The sequence below is a fragment of the Hyperolius riggenbachi genome, chromosome 10, assembly GCF_040937935.1.
Source record: "Hyperolius riggenbachi isolate aHypRig1 chromosome 10, aHypRig1.pri, whole genome shotgun sequence".
Classification (NCBI taxonomy): domain Eukaryota; kingdom Metazoa; phylum Chordata; class Amphibia; order Anura; family Hyperoliidae; genus Hyperolius; species Hyperolius riggenbachi.
This window is the reverse complement of record NC_090655.1, coordinates 296,061,051-296,077,977: the sequence shown is the minus strand read 5'-3', so window position 1 is coordinate 296,077,977 and position 16,927 is coordinate 296,061,051. Positions and strand designations below refer to the sequence as shown.

The following is a 16,927-nucleotide window of genomic DNA, read 5'->3' as shown; positions in this document are numbered from 1 at the left end:
TGGAGGTCACATGACATCACTCTTATCTCTAGTAATATAACACACAGGTGACAGGAGAGGTGAGGGGGATTCTGGGAGGTCCAGGACGTCACTCTTATCTCTAGCAATATAACACACAGGTGACTGGAGAGGTGAGGGGGATTCTGGGAGGTCACATGACGTCACTCTTATCTCTAGTAATATAGCACACAGGTGACTGGAGAGGTGAGGGGGATTCTGGGAGGTCACATGACGTCACTCTTATCTCTAGTAATATAGCACACAGGTGACTGGAGAGGTGAGGGGATTCTGGGAGGTCACATGACATCACTCTTATCTCTAGTAATATAACACACAGGTGGCCGGGGAGGTGAGGGGGATTCTGGGAGGTCACATGACGTCACTCTTATCTCTAGTAATATAACACACAGGTGACTGGAGAGGTGAGGAGGATTCTGGGAGGTCACATGACGTCACTCTTATCCCTAGTAATATAACACACAGGTGACCGGAGAGGTGAGGGGGATTCTGGGAGGTCACATGACATCACTCTTATCTCTAGTAATATAACACACAGGTGACCGGAGAGGTGAGCGGGATTCTGGGAGGTCACATGACATCACTCTTATCTCTAGTAATATAACACACAGGTGACCGGAGAGGTGAGGGGGATTCTGAGAGGTCACATGACGTCACTCTTATCTCTAGTAATATAACACACAGGTGACAGGAGAGGTGAGGGGGATTCTGGGAGGTCCAGTACGTCACTCTTATCTCTAGTAATATAACACACAGGTGACCAGAGAGGTGAGGGGGATTCTGGGAGGTCACATGACATCACTCTTATCTCTAGCAATATAACACACAGGTGACTGGAGAGGTGAGGAGGATTCTGGGAGGTCACATGACATCACTCTTATCTCTAGTTATATAACACACAGGTGACAGGAGAGGTGAGGGGGATTCTGGGAGGTCCAGGACGTCACTCTTATCTCTAGCAATATAACACACAGGTGACTGGAGAGGTGAGGGGATTCTGGGAGGTCACATGACGTCACTCTTATCTCTAGTAATATAGCACACAGGTGACTGGAGAGGTGAGCGGGATTCTGGAAGGTCACATGACGTCACTCTTATCTCTAGTAATATAACACACAGGTGTTCAGAGAGGTGGGGGGGATTCTGGGAGGTCACATGACATCACTCTTATCTCTAGTAATATAACACACAGGTAACCGGAGAGGTGAGGGGGATTCTGGGAGGTCACATGACATCACTCTTATCTCTAGCAATATAACACGCAAGTGACTGGAGAGGTGAGGGGGATTCTGGGAGGTCACATGACGTCACTCTTATCTCTATTAATATAACACACAGGTGACTGGAGAGGTGAGCGAGATTTTTGGAGGTCACATGACATCACTCTTATCTCTAGTAATATAACACACAGGTGACCGGAGAGGTGAGGAGGATTCTGGGAGGTCACATGACGTCACTCCTATCTCTAGTAATATAACACACAGGTGTCCGGAGAGGTGAGGGGGATTCTGGGAGGTCACATGACATCACTCTTATCTCTAGTAATATAACACACAGGTGACCGGAGAGGTGAGGGGGATTCTGGGAGGTCACATGACCTCACTCTTATGTCTAGTGATAAAACACACAGGTGACTGGAGAGGTGAGGGGGATTCTGGGAGGTTACATGACGTCACTATTATTGCCAGTAATAAAACACACTGGTGACTGGAGAGGTGAGGGGGATTCTGGGAGGTCACATGACGTCACTCTTATCTCTAGTAATATAACACACAGGTGACCGAAGAGGTGAGGAGAATTCTGGGCGGTCACATGACGTCACTCTTATCTCTATTAATATAACACACAGGTGACTGGAGAGGTGAGCGAGATTTTTGGAGGTCACATGACATCACTCTTATCTCTAGTAATATAACACACAGGTGACAGGAGAGGTGAGGGGGATTCTGGGAGGTCCAGGACGTCACTCTTATCTCTAGCAATATAACACACAGGTGACTGGAGAGGTGAGGGGGATTCTGGGAGGTCACATGACGTCACTCTTATCTCTAGTAATATAGCACACAGGTGACTGGAGAGGTGAGGGGGATTCTGGGAGGTCACATGACGTCACTCTTATCTCTAGTAATATAACACACAGGTGACCGGAGAGGTGAGGAGGATTCTGGGAGGTCACATGACGTCACTCTTATCTCTAGTAATATAGCACACAGGTGAATGGAGAGGTGAGGGGATTCTGGGAGGTCACATGACATCACTCTTATCTCTAGTAATATAACACACAGGTGGCCGGGGAGGTGAGGGGGATTCTGGGAGGTCACATGACATCACTCTTATCTCTAGTAATATAACACACAGGTGACTGGAGAGGTGAGGAGGATTCTGGGAGGTCACATGACGTCACTCTTATCCCTAGTAATATAACACACAGGTGACCGGAGAGGTGAGGGGGATTCTGAGAGGTCACATGACGTCACTCTTATCTCTAGTAATATAACACACAGGTGACAGGAGAGGTGAGGGGGATTCTGGGAGGTCCAGTACGTCACTCTTATCTCTAGCAATATAACACACAGGTGACTGGAGAGGTGAGGGGGATTCTGGGAGGTCACATGACGTCACTCTTATCTCTAGTAATATAGCACACAGGTGACTGGGGAGGTGAGGGGGATTCTGGGAGGTCACATGACGTCACTCTTATCTCTAGTAATATAACACACAGGTGACCGGAGAGGTGAGGAGGATTCTGGGAGGTCACATGACATCACTCTTATCTCTAGTAATATAACACACAGGTGACTGGAGAGGTGAGGGGGATTCTGGGAGGTCACATGACATCACTCTTATCCCTAGTAATATAGCACACAGGTGGCTGGAGAGGTGAGGAGGATTCTGGGAGGTCACATGACGTTAGTCTTATCTCTAGTAATATAACACACAGGTGACAGGAGAGGTGAGGGGGATTCTGAGAGGTCACATGACGTCACTCTTATCTCTAGCAATATAACACACAGGTGACTGGAGAGGTGAGGGGGATTCTGGGAGGTCACATGACGTCACTCTTATCTCTAGTAATATAACACACAGGTGACCGGACAGGTGTGGGGGATTCTGGGAGGTTACATGACATCATTCTTATCTCTAGTAATATAACACACAGGTGACCGGAGAGGTGAGGGGGATTCTGGGAGGTCACATGACGTCACTCTTATCTCTAGTAATATAACACACAGGTGACCGGAGAGGTGAGGGGGATTTTGCGAGGTCACATGACATCACTCTTATCTCTAGTAATAATAAAATGCCCAATGGCAGGGGTTATTGTTATACCACTGGTAAGGACAGTAACCACTGTCAAACTCATGTAATATAAGGAACCATGAGGGTGTAAAAACATTTTTAGTATTGGGTAACAAACTTCTAACTAGTCAAATTCTTTATTTTTTTTTTCGACAGAGTTCTATTGGAGTGCCATTGCCTCACAACTTAATACCAGAGAAGATCAAAGAACAGAAAATTCTGGAAGTAACCAGGAAGATGATAGAGCTGCTGACAGGAGAGGTGGGAGCTGCTGAAAATTATGGGGCATTATCCAGTAACACAAGGGGTGTGTCTGGGTGGTGAAAGATGCTGGGAATTATGGGAGATTATCCAGTAACACAAGGGGCGTGTCTGGGTGGTGAGAGGTGCTGGGAATTATGGGAGATTATCCAGTAACACAAAGGGTGTGTCTGGGTGGTGAGAGGTGCTGGGAATTATGGGATAATATCCAGTAACACAAGGGGTGTGTCTGGGTGGTGAGAGGTGCTGGGAATTATGGGACATCCAGTAACACAAAGGGTGTGTCTGGGTGGTGAGAGGTGCTGGGAATTATGGGATATTATCCAGTAACACAAGGGGCGTGTCTGGGTGGTGAGAGGTTCTGGGAATTATGGGACATTATCCAGTAACACAAGGGGCGTGTCTGGGTGGTGAGAGGTGCTGGGAATTATGGGAGATTATCCAGTAACACAAAGGGTGTGTCTGGGTGGTGAGAGGTGCTGGGAATTATGGGATATTATCCAGTAACACAAGGGGCGTGTCTGGGTGGTGAGAGGTGCTGGGAATTATGGTACATTATCCAGTAACACAAGGGGCGTGTCTGGGTGGTGAGCAGGGAATTATGGGATATTATCCAGTAACACAAGGGGCGTGTCTGGGTGGAGAGAGGTGCTGGGAATTATGGGAGATTATCCAGTAACACAAGGGGCGTGTCTGGGTGGTGAGAGGTGCTGGGAATTCAGGGACATTATCCAGTAACACAAGGGGCGTGTCTGGGTGGTGAGAGGTGCTGGGAATTATGGGAGATTATCCAGTAACACAAAGGGTGTGTCTGGGTGGTGAGAGGTGCTGGGAATTATGGGACATTATCCAGTAACACAAGGGGTGTGTCTGGGTGGTGAAAGATGCTAGGAATTATGGGACATTATCCAGTAACACAAGGGGCGTGTCTGGGTGGTGAGCAGGGAATTATGGGATATTATCCAGTAACACAAGGGGCGTGTCTGGGTGGTGAGAGGTGCTGGGAATTATGGGATATTATCCAGTAACACAAGGGGCGTGTCTGGGTGGTGAGAGGTGCTGGGAATTCAGGGACATTATCCAGTAACACAAGGGGTGTGTCTGGGTGGTAAGAGGTGCTGGGAATTATGGGATATCCAGTAACAAGGGGTGTGTCTGGGTGGTAAGAGGTGCTGGGAATTATGGGACATTATCCAGTAACACAAGGGGGGTGTCTGGGTGGTGAGCAGGTAATTATGGGACATTATCCAGTAACACAAGGGGCATGTCTGGGTGGTGAGCAGGGAATTATGGGACATTATCCAGTAACATAAGGGGCGTGTCTGGGTGGTGAGCAGGGAATTATGGGCTATTATCCAGTAACACAAGGGTCGTGTCTGGGTGGTGAGAGGTGCTGGTAATTATGGGACATTATCCAGTAACACAAGGGGCGTGTCTGGGTGGTGAGAGGTGCTGGGAATTATGGGACATTATCCACTAATACAAGGGGTGTGTCTGGGTGATGAGCAGGAATTATGGGACATTATCCAGTAACACAAGAGGCGTGTCTTGGAGATGAGAGGTGCTGGGGATTATGGGACATTATCCAGTAACACAAGGGGCGTGTCTGGGTGGTGAGCAGGGAATTATGGGATATTATCCAGTAGCACAAGGGGCGTGTCTGGGTGGTGAGAGGTGCTGGGAATTATGGGACATTATCCAGTAACACAAGGTGTGTGTCTGGGTGGTAAGAGGTGCTGGGAATTCAGGGACATTATCCAGTAACACAAGGGGCGTGTCTGGGTGGTGAGAGGTGCTGGGAATTATGGGAGATTATCCAGTAACACAAAGGGTGTGTCTGGGTGGTGAGAGGTGCTGGGAATTATGGGACATTATCCAGTAACACAAGGGGTGTGTCTGGGTGGTGAAAGATGCTAGGAATTATGGGACATTATCCAGTAACACAAGGGGCGTGTCTGGGTGGTGAGCAGGGAATTATGGGATATTATCCAGTAACACAAGGGGCGTGTCTGGGTGGTGAGAGGTGCTGGGAATTATGGGATATTATCCAGTAACACAAGGGGCGTGTCTGGGTGGTGAGAGGTGCTGGGAATTCAGGGACATTATCCAGTAACACAAGGGGTGTGTCTGGGTGGTAAGAGGTGCTGGGAATTATGGGATATCCAGTAACAAGGGGTGTGTCTGGGTGGTAAGAGGTGCTGGGAATTATGGGACATTATCCAGTAACACAAGGGGGGTGTCTGGGTGGTGAGCAGGTAATTATGGGACATTATCCAGTAACACAAGGGGCGTGTCTGGGTGGTGAGAGGTGCTGGGAATTATGGGACATTATCCACTAATACAAGGGGTGTGTCTGGGTGATGAGCAGGAATTATGGGACATTATCCAGTAACACAAGAGGCGTGTCTTGGAGATGAGAGGTGCTGGGGATTATGGGACATTATCCAGTAACACAAGGGGCGTGTCTGGGTGGTGAGCAGGGAATTATGGGATATTATCCAGTAGCACAAGGGGCGTGTCTGGGTGGTGAGAGGTGCTGGGAATTATGGGACATTATCCAGTAACACAAGGTGTGTGTCTGGGTGGTAAGAGGTGCTGGGAATTATGGGATATCCAGTAACACAAGGGGTGTGTCTGGGTGGTGAGAGGTGCTGGGAATTATGGGACATTATCCAGTAACACAAGGGGTGTGTCTGGGTGGTGAGCAGGTAATTATGGGACATTATCCAGTAACACAAGGGGCGTGTCTGGGTGGTGAGAGGTGCTGGGAATTATGGGACATTATCCACTAATACAAGGGGTGTGTCTGGGTGGTGAGCAGGGAATTATGGGACATTATCCAGTAACACAAGGGGTGTGTCTGGGTGGGGAGAGGTGCTGGGAATTATGGGATATTATCCAGTAATACAAGGGGCGTGTCTGGGTGGTGAGAGGTGCTGGGAATTATGGGACATTATCCAGTAACACAAGGGGCGTGTCTGGGTGATGAGCAGGGAATTATGGGATGTTATCCAGTAACACAAGGGGTGTGTCTGGGTGGTGAGAGGTGCTGGGAATTATGGGATATTATCCAGTAATACAAGGGGCGTGTCTGGGTGGTGAGAGGTGCTGGGAATTATGGGATATTATCCAGTAACACAAGGGGCGTGTCTGGGTGGTGAGAGGTGCTAGGAATTATGGGATATTATGCAGTAACACAAGGGGCGTGTCTGGGTGGTGAGCAGGGAATTATGGGATATTATCCAGTAACACAAGGGGCATGTCTGGGTGGTGAGAGGTGCTGGGAATTATGGGACATTATCCAGTAACACAAGGGCGTGTCTGGGTGGTGAGCTGGGAATTATAGGATATTATCCAGTAACACAAGGGGTGTGTCTGGGTGGTGAGCAGGGAATTATGGGAGATTATCCAGTAACACAAGGAGCGTGTCTGGGTGGTAAGAGGTGCAGGGAATTATGGGACATTATCCAGTAACACAAGGGGCGTGTCTGAGTGGTGAGCAGGGAATTATGAGACATTATCCAGTAACACAAGGGGCGTGTCTGGGTGGTGAGCAGGGAATTATGGGATATTTTCCAGTAACACAAGGGGCGTGTCTGGGTGGTGAGAGGTGCTGGGAATTATGGGACATTATCCAGTAACACAAGGGGCGTGTCTGGGTGGTGAGAGGTGCTGGGAATTATGGGACATTATCCAGTAACACAAGGGGCGTGTCATGGTGGTGAGAGGTGCTGGGAATTATGGGACATTATCCAGTAACACAAGGGGCGTGTCTGGGTGGTGAGAGATGCTGGGAATTATGGGACATTATCCAGTAACACAAGGGACGTGTCTGGGTGGTGAGCAGTGCTGGGAATTATGGGACATTATCCAGTAACACAAAGGGCGTGTCTGGGTGGTGAGAGGTGCTGGATATTATGGGACATTATCCAGTAACACGAGGCGTGTATGTGTGGTGAGAGGTGCTGGGAATTATGGGATATTATCCAGTAACACAAGGGGCGTGTCTGGGTGGTGAGAGATGCTGGGAATTATGGGATATTATCCAGTAACACAAGGGGCGTGTCTGGGTGGTGAGCAGGGAATTATGGGACATTATCCAGTAACACAAGGGACGTGTCTGGGTGGTGAGCAGTGCTGGGAATTATGGGACATTATCCAGTAACACAAAGGGCGTGTCTGGGTGGTGAGAGGTGCTGGATATTATGGGACATTATCCAGTAACACAAGGGGCGTGTCTGGGTGGTGAGCAGGGAATTATGGGACATTATCCAGTAACACAAGGGGCGTGTCTGGGTGGTGAGAGGTGCTGGGAATTATGGGACATTATCCAGTAATACAAGGGGTATATGCAGTAATACAAGGGACAGGTCATGTGTATGCTCGGTGTGTATTATATCCCACAAGTGGGGCTTGCACTCTTTTGCAGGTAGGCACTCACCTGTTTTTAAGTAGCGCTGCTCATTTCCTTGCTATGTACTAATTTAATTCGTTTTTGGTCAGCTGCTCCCACTTAACAGCCATGCTTTTAGTGTATATGCAGAGCTTCTGTTTGGGTTCAAGGTGCGTTTGTAGTTCCTGGGGGGGCTCAGCGCATCTCTGATGGAGGCCATTCGGAGGCGGCCTGGTGTTGCGCTGATCCACCTTTTGCGCAATTTTAAATTTTACTTGATTAGCCGCACCCAGGCTATGCATATACATAGGTTAGGATTTAGTTAGTGTTAGGCCCCTCCCATGGAGGATTGACTTCTTTGCAGTGGGAGGGACGAGTACTTAATAGGTTGCATGCAAGCTGTTACAGGAAACCAACATCCTCCAGTGGTATACAGGTCATGTGTATGCTCAGTGTGTATTCGACCCCACAAGTGGGGCTTGCACTTTTTTGCAGGTAGGCACTTGCCTGTTTTTAAGTAGCGCTGTTCATTTCCTTGCGAAATACAAGGGGTGTGTCTGGGTGGTGAGCAGGGAATTATGGGACATTATCCAGTAACACAAGAGGCATGTCTGGGTGGTGAGAGGTGCTAGGAATTATGGGAGATTATCCAGTAACACAAGTGGTGTGTCTGGGTGGTGAGAGGTGCTGGGAATTATGGGACATTATCCAGTAATACAAGGGGCTTATCTGGGTGGTGAGCAGGGAATTATGGGACATTATCCAGTAACACAAGGGGCGTGTCTGGGTGGTGAGAGGTGCTGGGAATTATGAGACATTATCCAGTAACACAAGGGGAGTGTCTGGGTGGTGAGAGGTGCTGGGAATTATGGGACATTATCCAGTAACACAAGGGGTGTGTCTGGGTGGTGAGAGGTGCTGGGAATTATGGGACATTATCCAGTAACACAAGAGGCATGTCTGGTTGGTGAGAGGTGCTGGGAATTATGGGACATTATCCAGTAACACAAGGGGCGTGTCTGGGTGGTGAGAGGTGCTGGGAATTATGGGACATTATCCAGTAACACAAGGGGCGTGTCTGGGTGGTGAGAGGTGCTGGAAATTATGGGACATTATCCAGTAACACAAGAGGCATGTCTGGTTGGTGAGAGGTGCTGGGAATTATGAGACATTATCCAGTAACACAAGGGGCGTGTCTGGGTGGTGAGCAGAGCATTATGGGACATTATCCAGTAACACAAGGGGTGTGTCTGGGTGGTGAGAGGGGCTGGGAATTATGGGACATTATCCAGTAACACAAGAGGCATGTCTGGTTGGTGAGAGGTGCTGGGAATTATGGGACATTATCCAGTAACACAAGGGGCGTGTCTGGGTGGTGAGCAGGGAATTATGGGATATTATCCAGTAATACAAGGGACGTGTCTGGGTGGTGAGAGGTGCTGGGAATTATGGGATATTATCCAGTAATACAAGGGGCGTGTCTGGGTGGTGAGAGGTGCTGGGAATTATGGGATGTTATCCAGTAACACAAGGGGCGTGTCTGTGTGGTGACTGTACCATGTTGTGTTTCAGGTTCCTATAAGGTGTGATGATGTCACCGTATATTTCTCCATGGAGGAGTGGCAGTATGTAGCAGGACACAAGGACCTCTACAAGGACGTAATGGAGAATCGGCATACTCTTCTGTCAGCTGGTAGGTGATAATACATAATGATGTTATATAGAATAAGCAGTTTACAATAAGTCGATTTTTATCCCATGTCCAATTAACCCCCTTGGCGGTATGAAAAATCCCGCCAGGGGGCAGCGCAGCAATGTTTTTTATTTTATTTTATTTTTAAATCATGTAGCGAGCCCAGGGCTCGCTACATGATAGCCGCTGCTGAGCGGCATCCCCCCGCCCGCTTCGATCGCCTTCGGCGATCTCCGATCAGGAAATCCCGTTCATAGAACGGGATTTCCTGGAGGGCTTCCCCCGTCGCCATGGCGACGGGGCGGGATGACGTCACCGACGTCACTGACGTCGGGACGTCATTGGGAGTCCCGGGCCACCCCTCGGCGCTGCCTGGCACTGATTGGCCAGGCAGCGCTGGGGTCTGGGGGGGGGGGGGGGCGCGCGCCGCAGCAGATAGCGGCGATCGGGCGGGGGCCGGCGGCGATCAGAGTGCTGGCGCAGCTAGCAAAGTGCTAGCTGCGTCCAGCAAAAAAAAAATTATGAAAATCGGCCCAGCAGGGCCTGAGCGGCACCCTCCGGCGGCTTACCCCGTGTCCAGCACGGGGTTACCGCTAAGGAGGTTAAGAATACAATGGAGAGGCAGAGGAAGGCGAGGATAAACCCTCCCTTCTCCTCCGATTGGCTGGTAAATAGATTCAGCCCCGCCTTTCTTAGCTCTCCCACATCGCTAGGGCATAACGGGGGAACCCGACATCCAAATAGCATGTATCATTATTATTATTATTATTGATTTATAGAGCTGCAACATATTCTGTGGCGTTGTACAAAGTATGAAACGAACATGAGGTACATAATAATACAAAATACTCCATACGATCCGCACCATCAAAAAGTGTATCTTTATTTATAGCTCATAAAAACAATTAAAATCCATCTATGGGTTTGTGCAAAATAGATGACGCACAGGCGTTTCTGGCCATCATAGGTCCTTTCTCAAATCATGACCAGCCCATAATGTTGTCTAGTTCATACAATAGTTCATTTAAGGTCTCAAAGAGGACCACATAGAAAACTGCAGGATTTGCATACATGCATATTCATGTTCCCAAACCTCCAATAGAAAGCCACAGAATAGTACATTCCAAACAAACATCCAAAGTTGTTATTTATATAATGTATATCATCTCCTGGTGTTAACACACATTTTATCCACAATATGGATACTCACCAACTGCCTCACATGTATAAAATACATGTGGGAAAAGCAGGATATACTCCAGGATCACAGTATCCAATTGCAATGTGGCCTACAGCGTCCGCCATAGGACTATATCCAATCACTGGGAGGAAGTCCGACACACCCCTCTCTCCACACTGGCTAGTCATGTGCGCTGCGGCGAAGAAAAAACGTCACTGTATACCAAAGCTTCCGTATCTGAATACGGAAGTAGCTAAAGGGAGCGCCCAATCCCGAGAGACATGCCAAGGCTCCCAGCCAATCAAAAATGGAGCGACAGTGTCCTCCTAAAAGACCGCAGCAGAACGCTGTTAAATGTGGGATTAGTAACTTGAACACAAAGTCTTTCAGAGACCAGAGTAAATCATTTAAAAGGATGTGGTTGTTTATTTAACATTATTGATCTTCCATGAATATTCAAAAATAAATCAATAAAGGTACAAATCTTAGTTACATTATAAATGATTACAAAAGATGAACAAATTGATTGCTGAGTAATCTGCAAGTATATTAATAAAAACTTATTGTACTAGCCTATATGTCTGCATGTATGTGAATATGAATGTGGGTGTGTGTATGAGTCTGTGCTTGAGGCTGGAAGCAGGAAGAAAGGAAAGAAAGGAATGAACCTTTTCCCGCCTCAGTACCCTGTATAACTTAAATGGAATGGACCCACAATATAACACGATGCTATCTGTGATTGGTCCCATTAAACAATGCTGTAGTCTCTATTGGTCGACTACTGAATCTAGCTATTTCAGTTCACTGTTCATATATCCCAGAGAAAGCACGTTCCATTCTGGCTTAAACCAGAACTGGCAATCTTCTGGTATGCCTTGGCCAGAGATAATGAGAAACATCTGTTTGACCAATCTTCTTATTCCACTATGTGGGGATGGTTATCCTATACATACCATTGCTTCTCAAAGCAAAGACTTCCTGAGAGCAGACCTATTGTCTATAGAATTTCCACTCCAGCCTTGTATGCCTATGCTAGATAATAGAAGATTTCTTTCAATCAGTCTTATCAATATCACATATATAATTTATCTATAGCTTTGATATCTCAATCGCGTCACATCCAATATAGATAACTATTCTTCTCATCATAGCTGGGCCCAAGCCACTCAGAGAATTCTAATCATCACATATTTAGATTGCTCAGAGATTAAAACATCAAAACTACTTATTACAAACGCCGACCAATCTGGGAACAAAAGAGAGTGGCCAATGCAGACAGCGCCTACGCCGTCCGCCCAGGAAGACTGCGCAGTCATCCAATAGCTAAGCCGCCGATGACGTCCGCTAGCTGTAGTCTATAGAGACCCGTGATAATATCACGTGTCTCTGGCTCCCTATCCCGCGCCGTCCGCCTCTAAGGGCGAAACAAACATATAATGGGGCAATCAGAATGTCCCTATTCAAATTAGCCATGTGGAGAGCAGGAGATTCTCGGACCTCCCCACAGCATCAGAATATATACAATCAGAGAACATAAAAGAGTTTCATGATTATCCTCTTCTTTCATTTATAAAAGCTCCATCACTAAGAGACAAGGTAGTTAAAAATGATGTGGGCCCGGTGGAAATTATAACTAATAAGAGGAATGGGAACTATCCATGCTTAAATATTCATCTGTGTAGCTATATGGTCAGGGGGGACGTCTTTACCCACCCAAGCCGAGGGACTAGATATAAGATGAAAGGATTCTATAATTGCGAATCCAGATATGTGATTTATCTGTTAAAATGTCCCTGCGGCTTGGGGTATGTGGGAAAGACGACCCAACCCCTTAAGGACCGTATTGCTTCTCATAAATCCAATATTAGGAACAAAAATAGGGATTTAACTGTATCTGAACACCTTTGTAACAAAAACCACTCTCTAGCACAACTAAGGGTTCAGGTGATTGAAGGGATACCCCACTTGCGTAGGGGGGGAGATAGACAAAAATTGCTAGCCTTGAGGGAATTTTATTGGATCAATAAGTTGGAGACTTGTGAACCCAAAGGGTCTAAATAGAGACTACGACCTGACTGCTGTGATTTAAGGTGCTTTATGCATTGTTTGTTTTTCTCCATAGATGGCCACCGTACATTGGTTAGGTTTGGTAAGGGGTCACATTTTTCTTATTATTGTTGCTTTTTATTGTTGGTCATATGTTATGTGTGCCCCGTCCTCACTTATCCGTTCTACGGATATCCATCTTATGTTCTCTGATTGTATATATTCTGATGCTGTGGGGAGGTCCGAGAATCTCCTGCTCTCCACATGGCTAATTTGAATAGGGACATTCTGATTGCCCCATTATATGTTTGTTTCGCCCTTAGAGGCGGACGGCGCGGGATAGGGAGCCAGAGACACGTGATATTATCACGGGTCTCTATAGACTACAGCTAGCGGACGTCATCGGCGGCTTAGCTATTGGATGACTGTGCAGTCTTCCTGGGCGGACGGCGTAGGCGCTGTCTGCATTGGCCACTCTCTTTTGTTCCCAGATTGGTTGGCGTTCTGCTGCGGTCTTTTAGGCGGACGCTGTCGCTCCATTTTTGATTGGCTGGGAGCCTTGGCATGTCTCTCGGGATTGGGCGCTCCCTTTAGCTACTTCCGTATTCAGATACGGAAGCTTTGGTATACAGCGATGTTTTTTCTTCGCCGCAGCGCACATGACTAGCCAGTGTGGAGAGAGGGGTGTGTCGGACTTCCTCCCAGTGATTGGATATAGTCCTATGGCGGACGCTGTAGGCCACATTGCAATTGGATACTGTGATCCTGGAGTATATCCTGCTTTTCCCACATGTATTTTATACATGTGAGGCAGTTGGTGAGTATCCATATTGTGGATAAAATGTGTGTTAACACCAGGAGATGATATACATTATATAAATAACAACTTTGGATGTTTGTTTGGAATGTACTATTCTGTGGCTTTCTATTGGAGGTTTGGGAACATGAATATGCATGTATGCAAATCCTGCAGTTTTCTATGTGGTCCTCTTTGAGACCTTAAATGAACTATTGTATGAACTAGACAACATTATGGGCTGGTCATGATTTGAGAAAGGACCTATGATGGCCAGAAACGCCTGTGCGTCATCTATTTTGCACAAACCCATAGATGGATTTTAATTGTTTTTATGAGCTATAAATAAAGATACACTTTTTGATGGTGCGGATCGTATGGAGTATTTTGCATGACACTTGTGGCTCCAGAGGTGATTTCAGCACATCATTTCCTCATCATTGGTGCAGTGGCTTTTACTTTTGTACATAATAATACAGACAAAATGCAGTAAAATAAATTGGTGACAAAATACAGAATCAATGTAAAATACAGAATTGGTAATTACATTGACAAGAGTAACATGATTAATATACATTGCATAACAAATTCAAAGAGACAAAAGGGTGAGAGAGCTCTGCCCTGGCAAGCTTACAATCTAAAGGCATGGGGAGGGGGGAACAAGAGGTGGGGTAGGGGGTGTCACATATTTGCCTGCGCCACCTTAACAATTGCACGAAATCGAGCACGAAAAGCATGATTCAGAGTATCCATTTACAGAGGCTCAGAGAGGAAGAATACTCAAGCTCTAATACTTACCCGGGGCTTCCTCCCGCCCCATAAACATGTCTCAGTCCCACGCCGTCCTCCTGCCCTCTGCCGTTCAGCCTTAGCTCCATTATCAGCCTCAGTCGATGCCAGTCAGGGGCTACTGCGCATGAGCAGGCCTCCTGTGCATGAGCAGACCTCCCGTGCATGAGCAGACCTCCCGTGCATGAGCAGACCTCCCTCGGATGAGCAGACCTCCCGTGCATGAGCAGACCTCCCTCGGATGAGCAGGCCTCCCGTGCATGAGCAGACCTCCCTCGGATGAGCAGACCTCCCGTGCATGAGCAGACCTCCCGTGCATGAGCAGACCTCCCGTGCATGAGCAGACCTCCCTCGGATGAGCAGACCTCCCGTGCATGAGCAGACCTCCCGTGCATGAGCAGACCTCCCTCGGATGAGCAGACCTCCCGTGCATGAGCAGGCCTCCCGTGCATGAGCAGGCCTCCTGTGCATGAGCAGGCCTCCCGCACATGAGCAGACCTCCCTCGGATGAGCAGACCTCCCGTGCATGAGCAGGCCTCCCGTGCATGAGCAGGCCTCCCGCGCATGAGCAGACCTCCCTCGGATGAGCAGACCTCCCGTGCATGAGCAGGCCTCCCGCGCATGAGCAGGCCTCCCATGCATGAGCAGGCCTCCCGTGCATGAGCAGACCTCCCTCGGATGAGCAGACCTCCCGTGCATGAGCAGGCCTCCCGTGCATGAGCAGACCTCCCTCGGATGAGCAGACCTCCCGTGCATGAGCAGACCTCCCTCGGGTGAGCAGACCTCCCGTGCATGAGCAGACCTCCCTCGGATGAGCAGACCTCCCTCGGATGAGCAGACCTCCCGTGCATGAGCAGACCTCCCGTGCATGAGCAGACCTCCCTCGGATGAGCAGACCTCCCGTGCATGAGCAGATCTCCCTCGGATGAGCAGACCTCCCGTGCATGAGCAGGCCTCCCGTGCATGAGCAGACCTCCCGTGCATGAGCAGACCTCCCGTGCATGAGCAGGCCTCCCGTGCATGAGCAGACCTCCCGTGCATGAGCAGGCCTCCCGTGCATGAGCAGACCTCCCTCGGATGAGCAGACCTCCCGTGCATGAGCAGACCTCCCTCGGATGAGCAGGCCTCCCGTGCATGAGCAGACCTCCCTCGGATGAGCAGACCTCCCGTGCATGAGCAGACCTCCCTCGGATGAGCAGACCTCCCGTGCATGAGCAGATCTCCCTCGGATGAGCAGGCCTCCCTCGGATGAGCAGACCTCCCGTGCATGAGCAGGCCTCCCGTGCATGAGCAGACCTCCCGTGCATGAGCAGGCCTCCCGTGCATGAGCAGGCCTCCCGTGCATGAGCAGGCCTCCCGCGCATGAGCAGGCCTCCCATGCATGAGCAGACCTCCCTCGGATGAGCAGACCTCCCGTGCATGAGCAGGCCTCCCGTGCATGAGCAGGCCTCCCGTGCATGAGCAGGCCTCCCGTGCATGAGCAGGCCTCCCGTGCATGAGCAGGCCTCCCGCGCATGAGCAGGCCTCCCATGCATGAGCAGACCTCCCTCGGATGAGCAGGCCTCCCGTGCATGAGCAGGCCTCCCGTGCATGAGCAGGCCTCCCGCGCATGAGCAGGCCTCCCGTGCATGAGCAGGCCTCCCGTGCATGAGCAGGCCTCCCGTGCATGAGCAGACCTCCCGTGCATGAGCAGACCTCCCGTGCATGAGCAGACCTCCCGTGCATGAGCAGGCCTCCCGTGCATGAGCAGGCCTCCCTCGGATGAGCAGGCCTCCCGCGCATGAGCAGACCTCCCTCGGATGAGCAGGCCTCCCGTGCATGAGCAGGCCTCCCGTGCATGAGCAGACCTCCCGTGCATGAGCAGACCTCCCGTGCATGAGCAGACCTCCCTCGGATGAGCAGACCTCCCGTGCATGAGCAGACCTCCCTCGGATGAGCAGACCTCCCTCGGATGAGCAGACCTCCCGTGCATGAGCAGACCTCCCTCGGATGAGCAGACCTCCCGTGCATGAGCAGACCTCCCGTGCATGAGCAGGCCTCCCGTGCATGAGCAGGCCTCCCGTGCATGAGCAGGCCTCCCGCGCATGAGCAGGCCTCCCGCGCATGAGCAGGCCTCCCGCGCATGAGCAGGCCTCCCGTGCATGAGCAGGCCTCCCGTGCATGAGCAGACCTCCCGTGCATGAGCAGACCTCCCGTGCATGAGCAGACCTCCCTCGGATGAGCAGACCTCCCGTGCATGAGCAGACCTCCCTCGGATGAGCAGACCTCCCTCGGATGAGCAGACCTCCCGTGCATGAGCAGACCTCCCTCGGATGAGCAGACCTCCCGTGCATGAGCAGACCTCCCGTGCATGAGCAGGCCTCCCGTGCATGAGCAGGCCTCCCGTGCATGAGCAGGCCTCCCGCGCATGAGCAGGCCTCCCGCGCATGAGCAGGCCTCCCGCGCATGAGC

The 16,927-nt window shown here is 49.7% G+C and overlaps 1 protein-coding gene across 1 annotated transcript in view; it reads left to right on the top strand.

Annotated features, from left to right (window-relative positions):
• The window catches only part of LOC137535630 (oocyte zinc finger protein XlCOF7.1-like), a 63,412-nt gene that overhangs the window by 31,747 nt on the left and 14,738 nt on the right, over positions 1–16,927 (top strand). The window contains exons 3-4 of the mRNA XM_068257488.1: positions 3,475–3,579; positions 9,545–9,665. Coding sequence (XP_068113589.1) covers positions 3,475–3,579; positions 9,545–9,665 — 226 coding nt within the window. The remainder of the gene's footprint in view (positions 1–3,474; positions 3,580–9,544; positions 9,666–16,927) is intronic.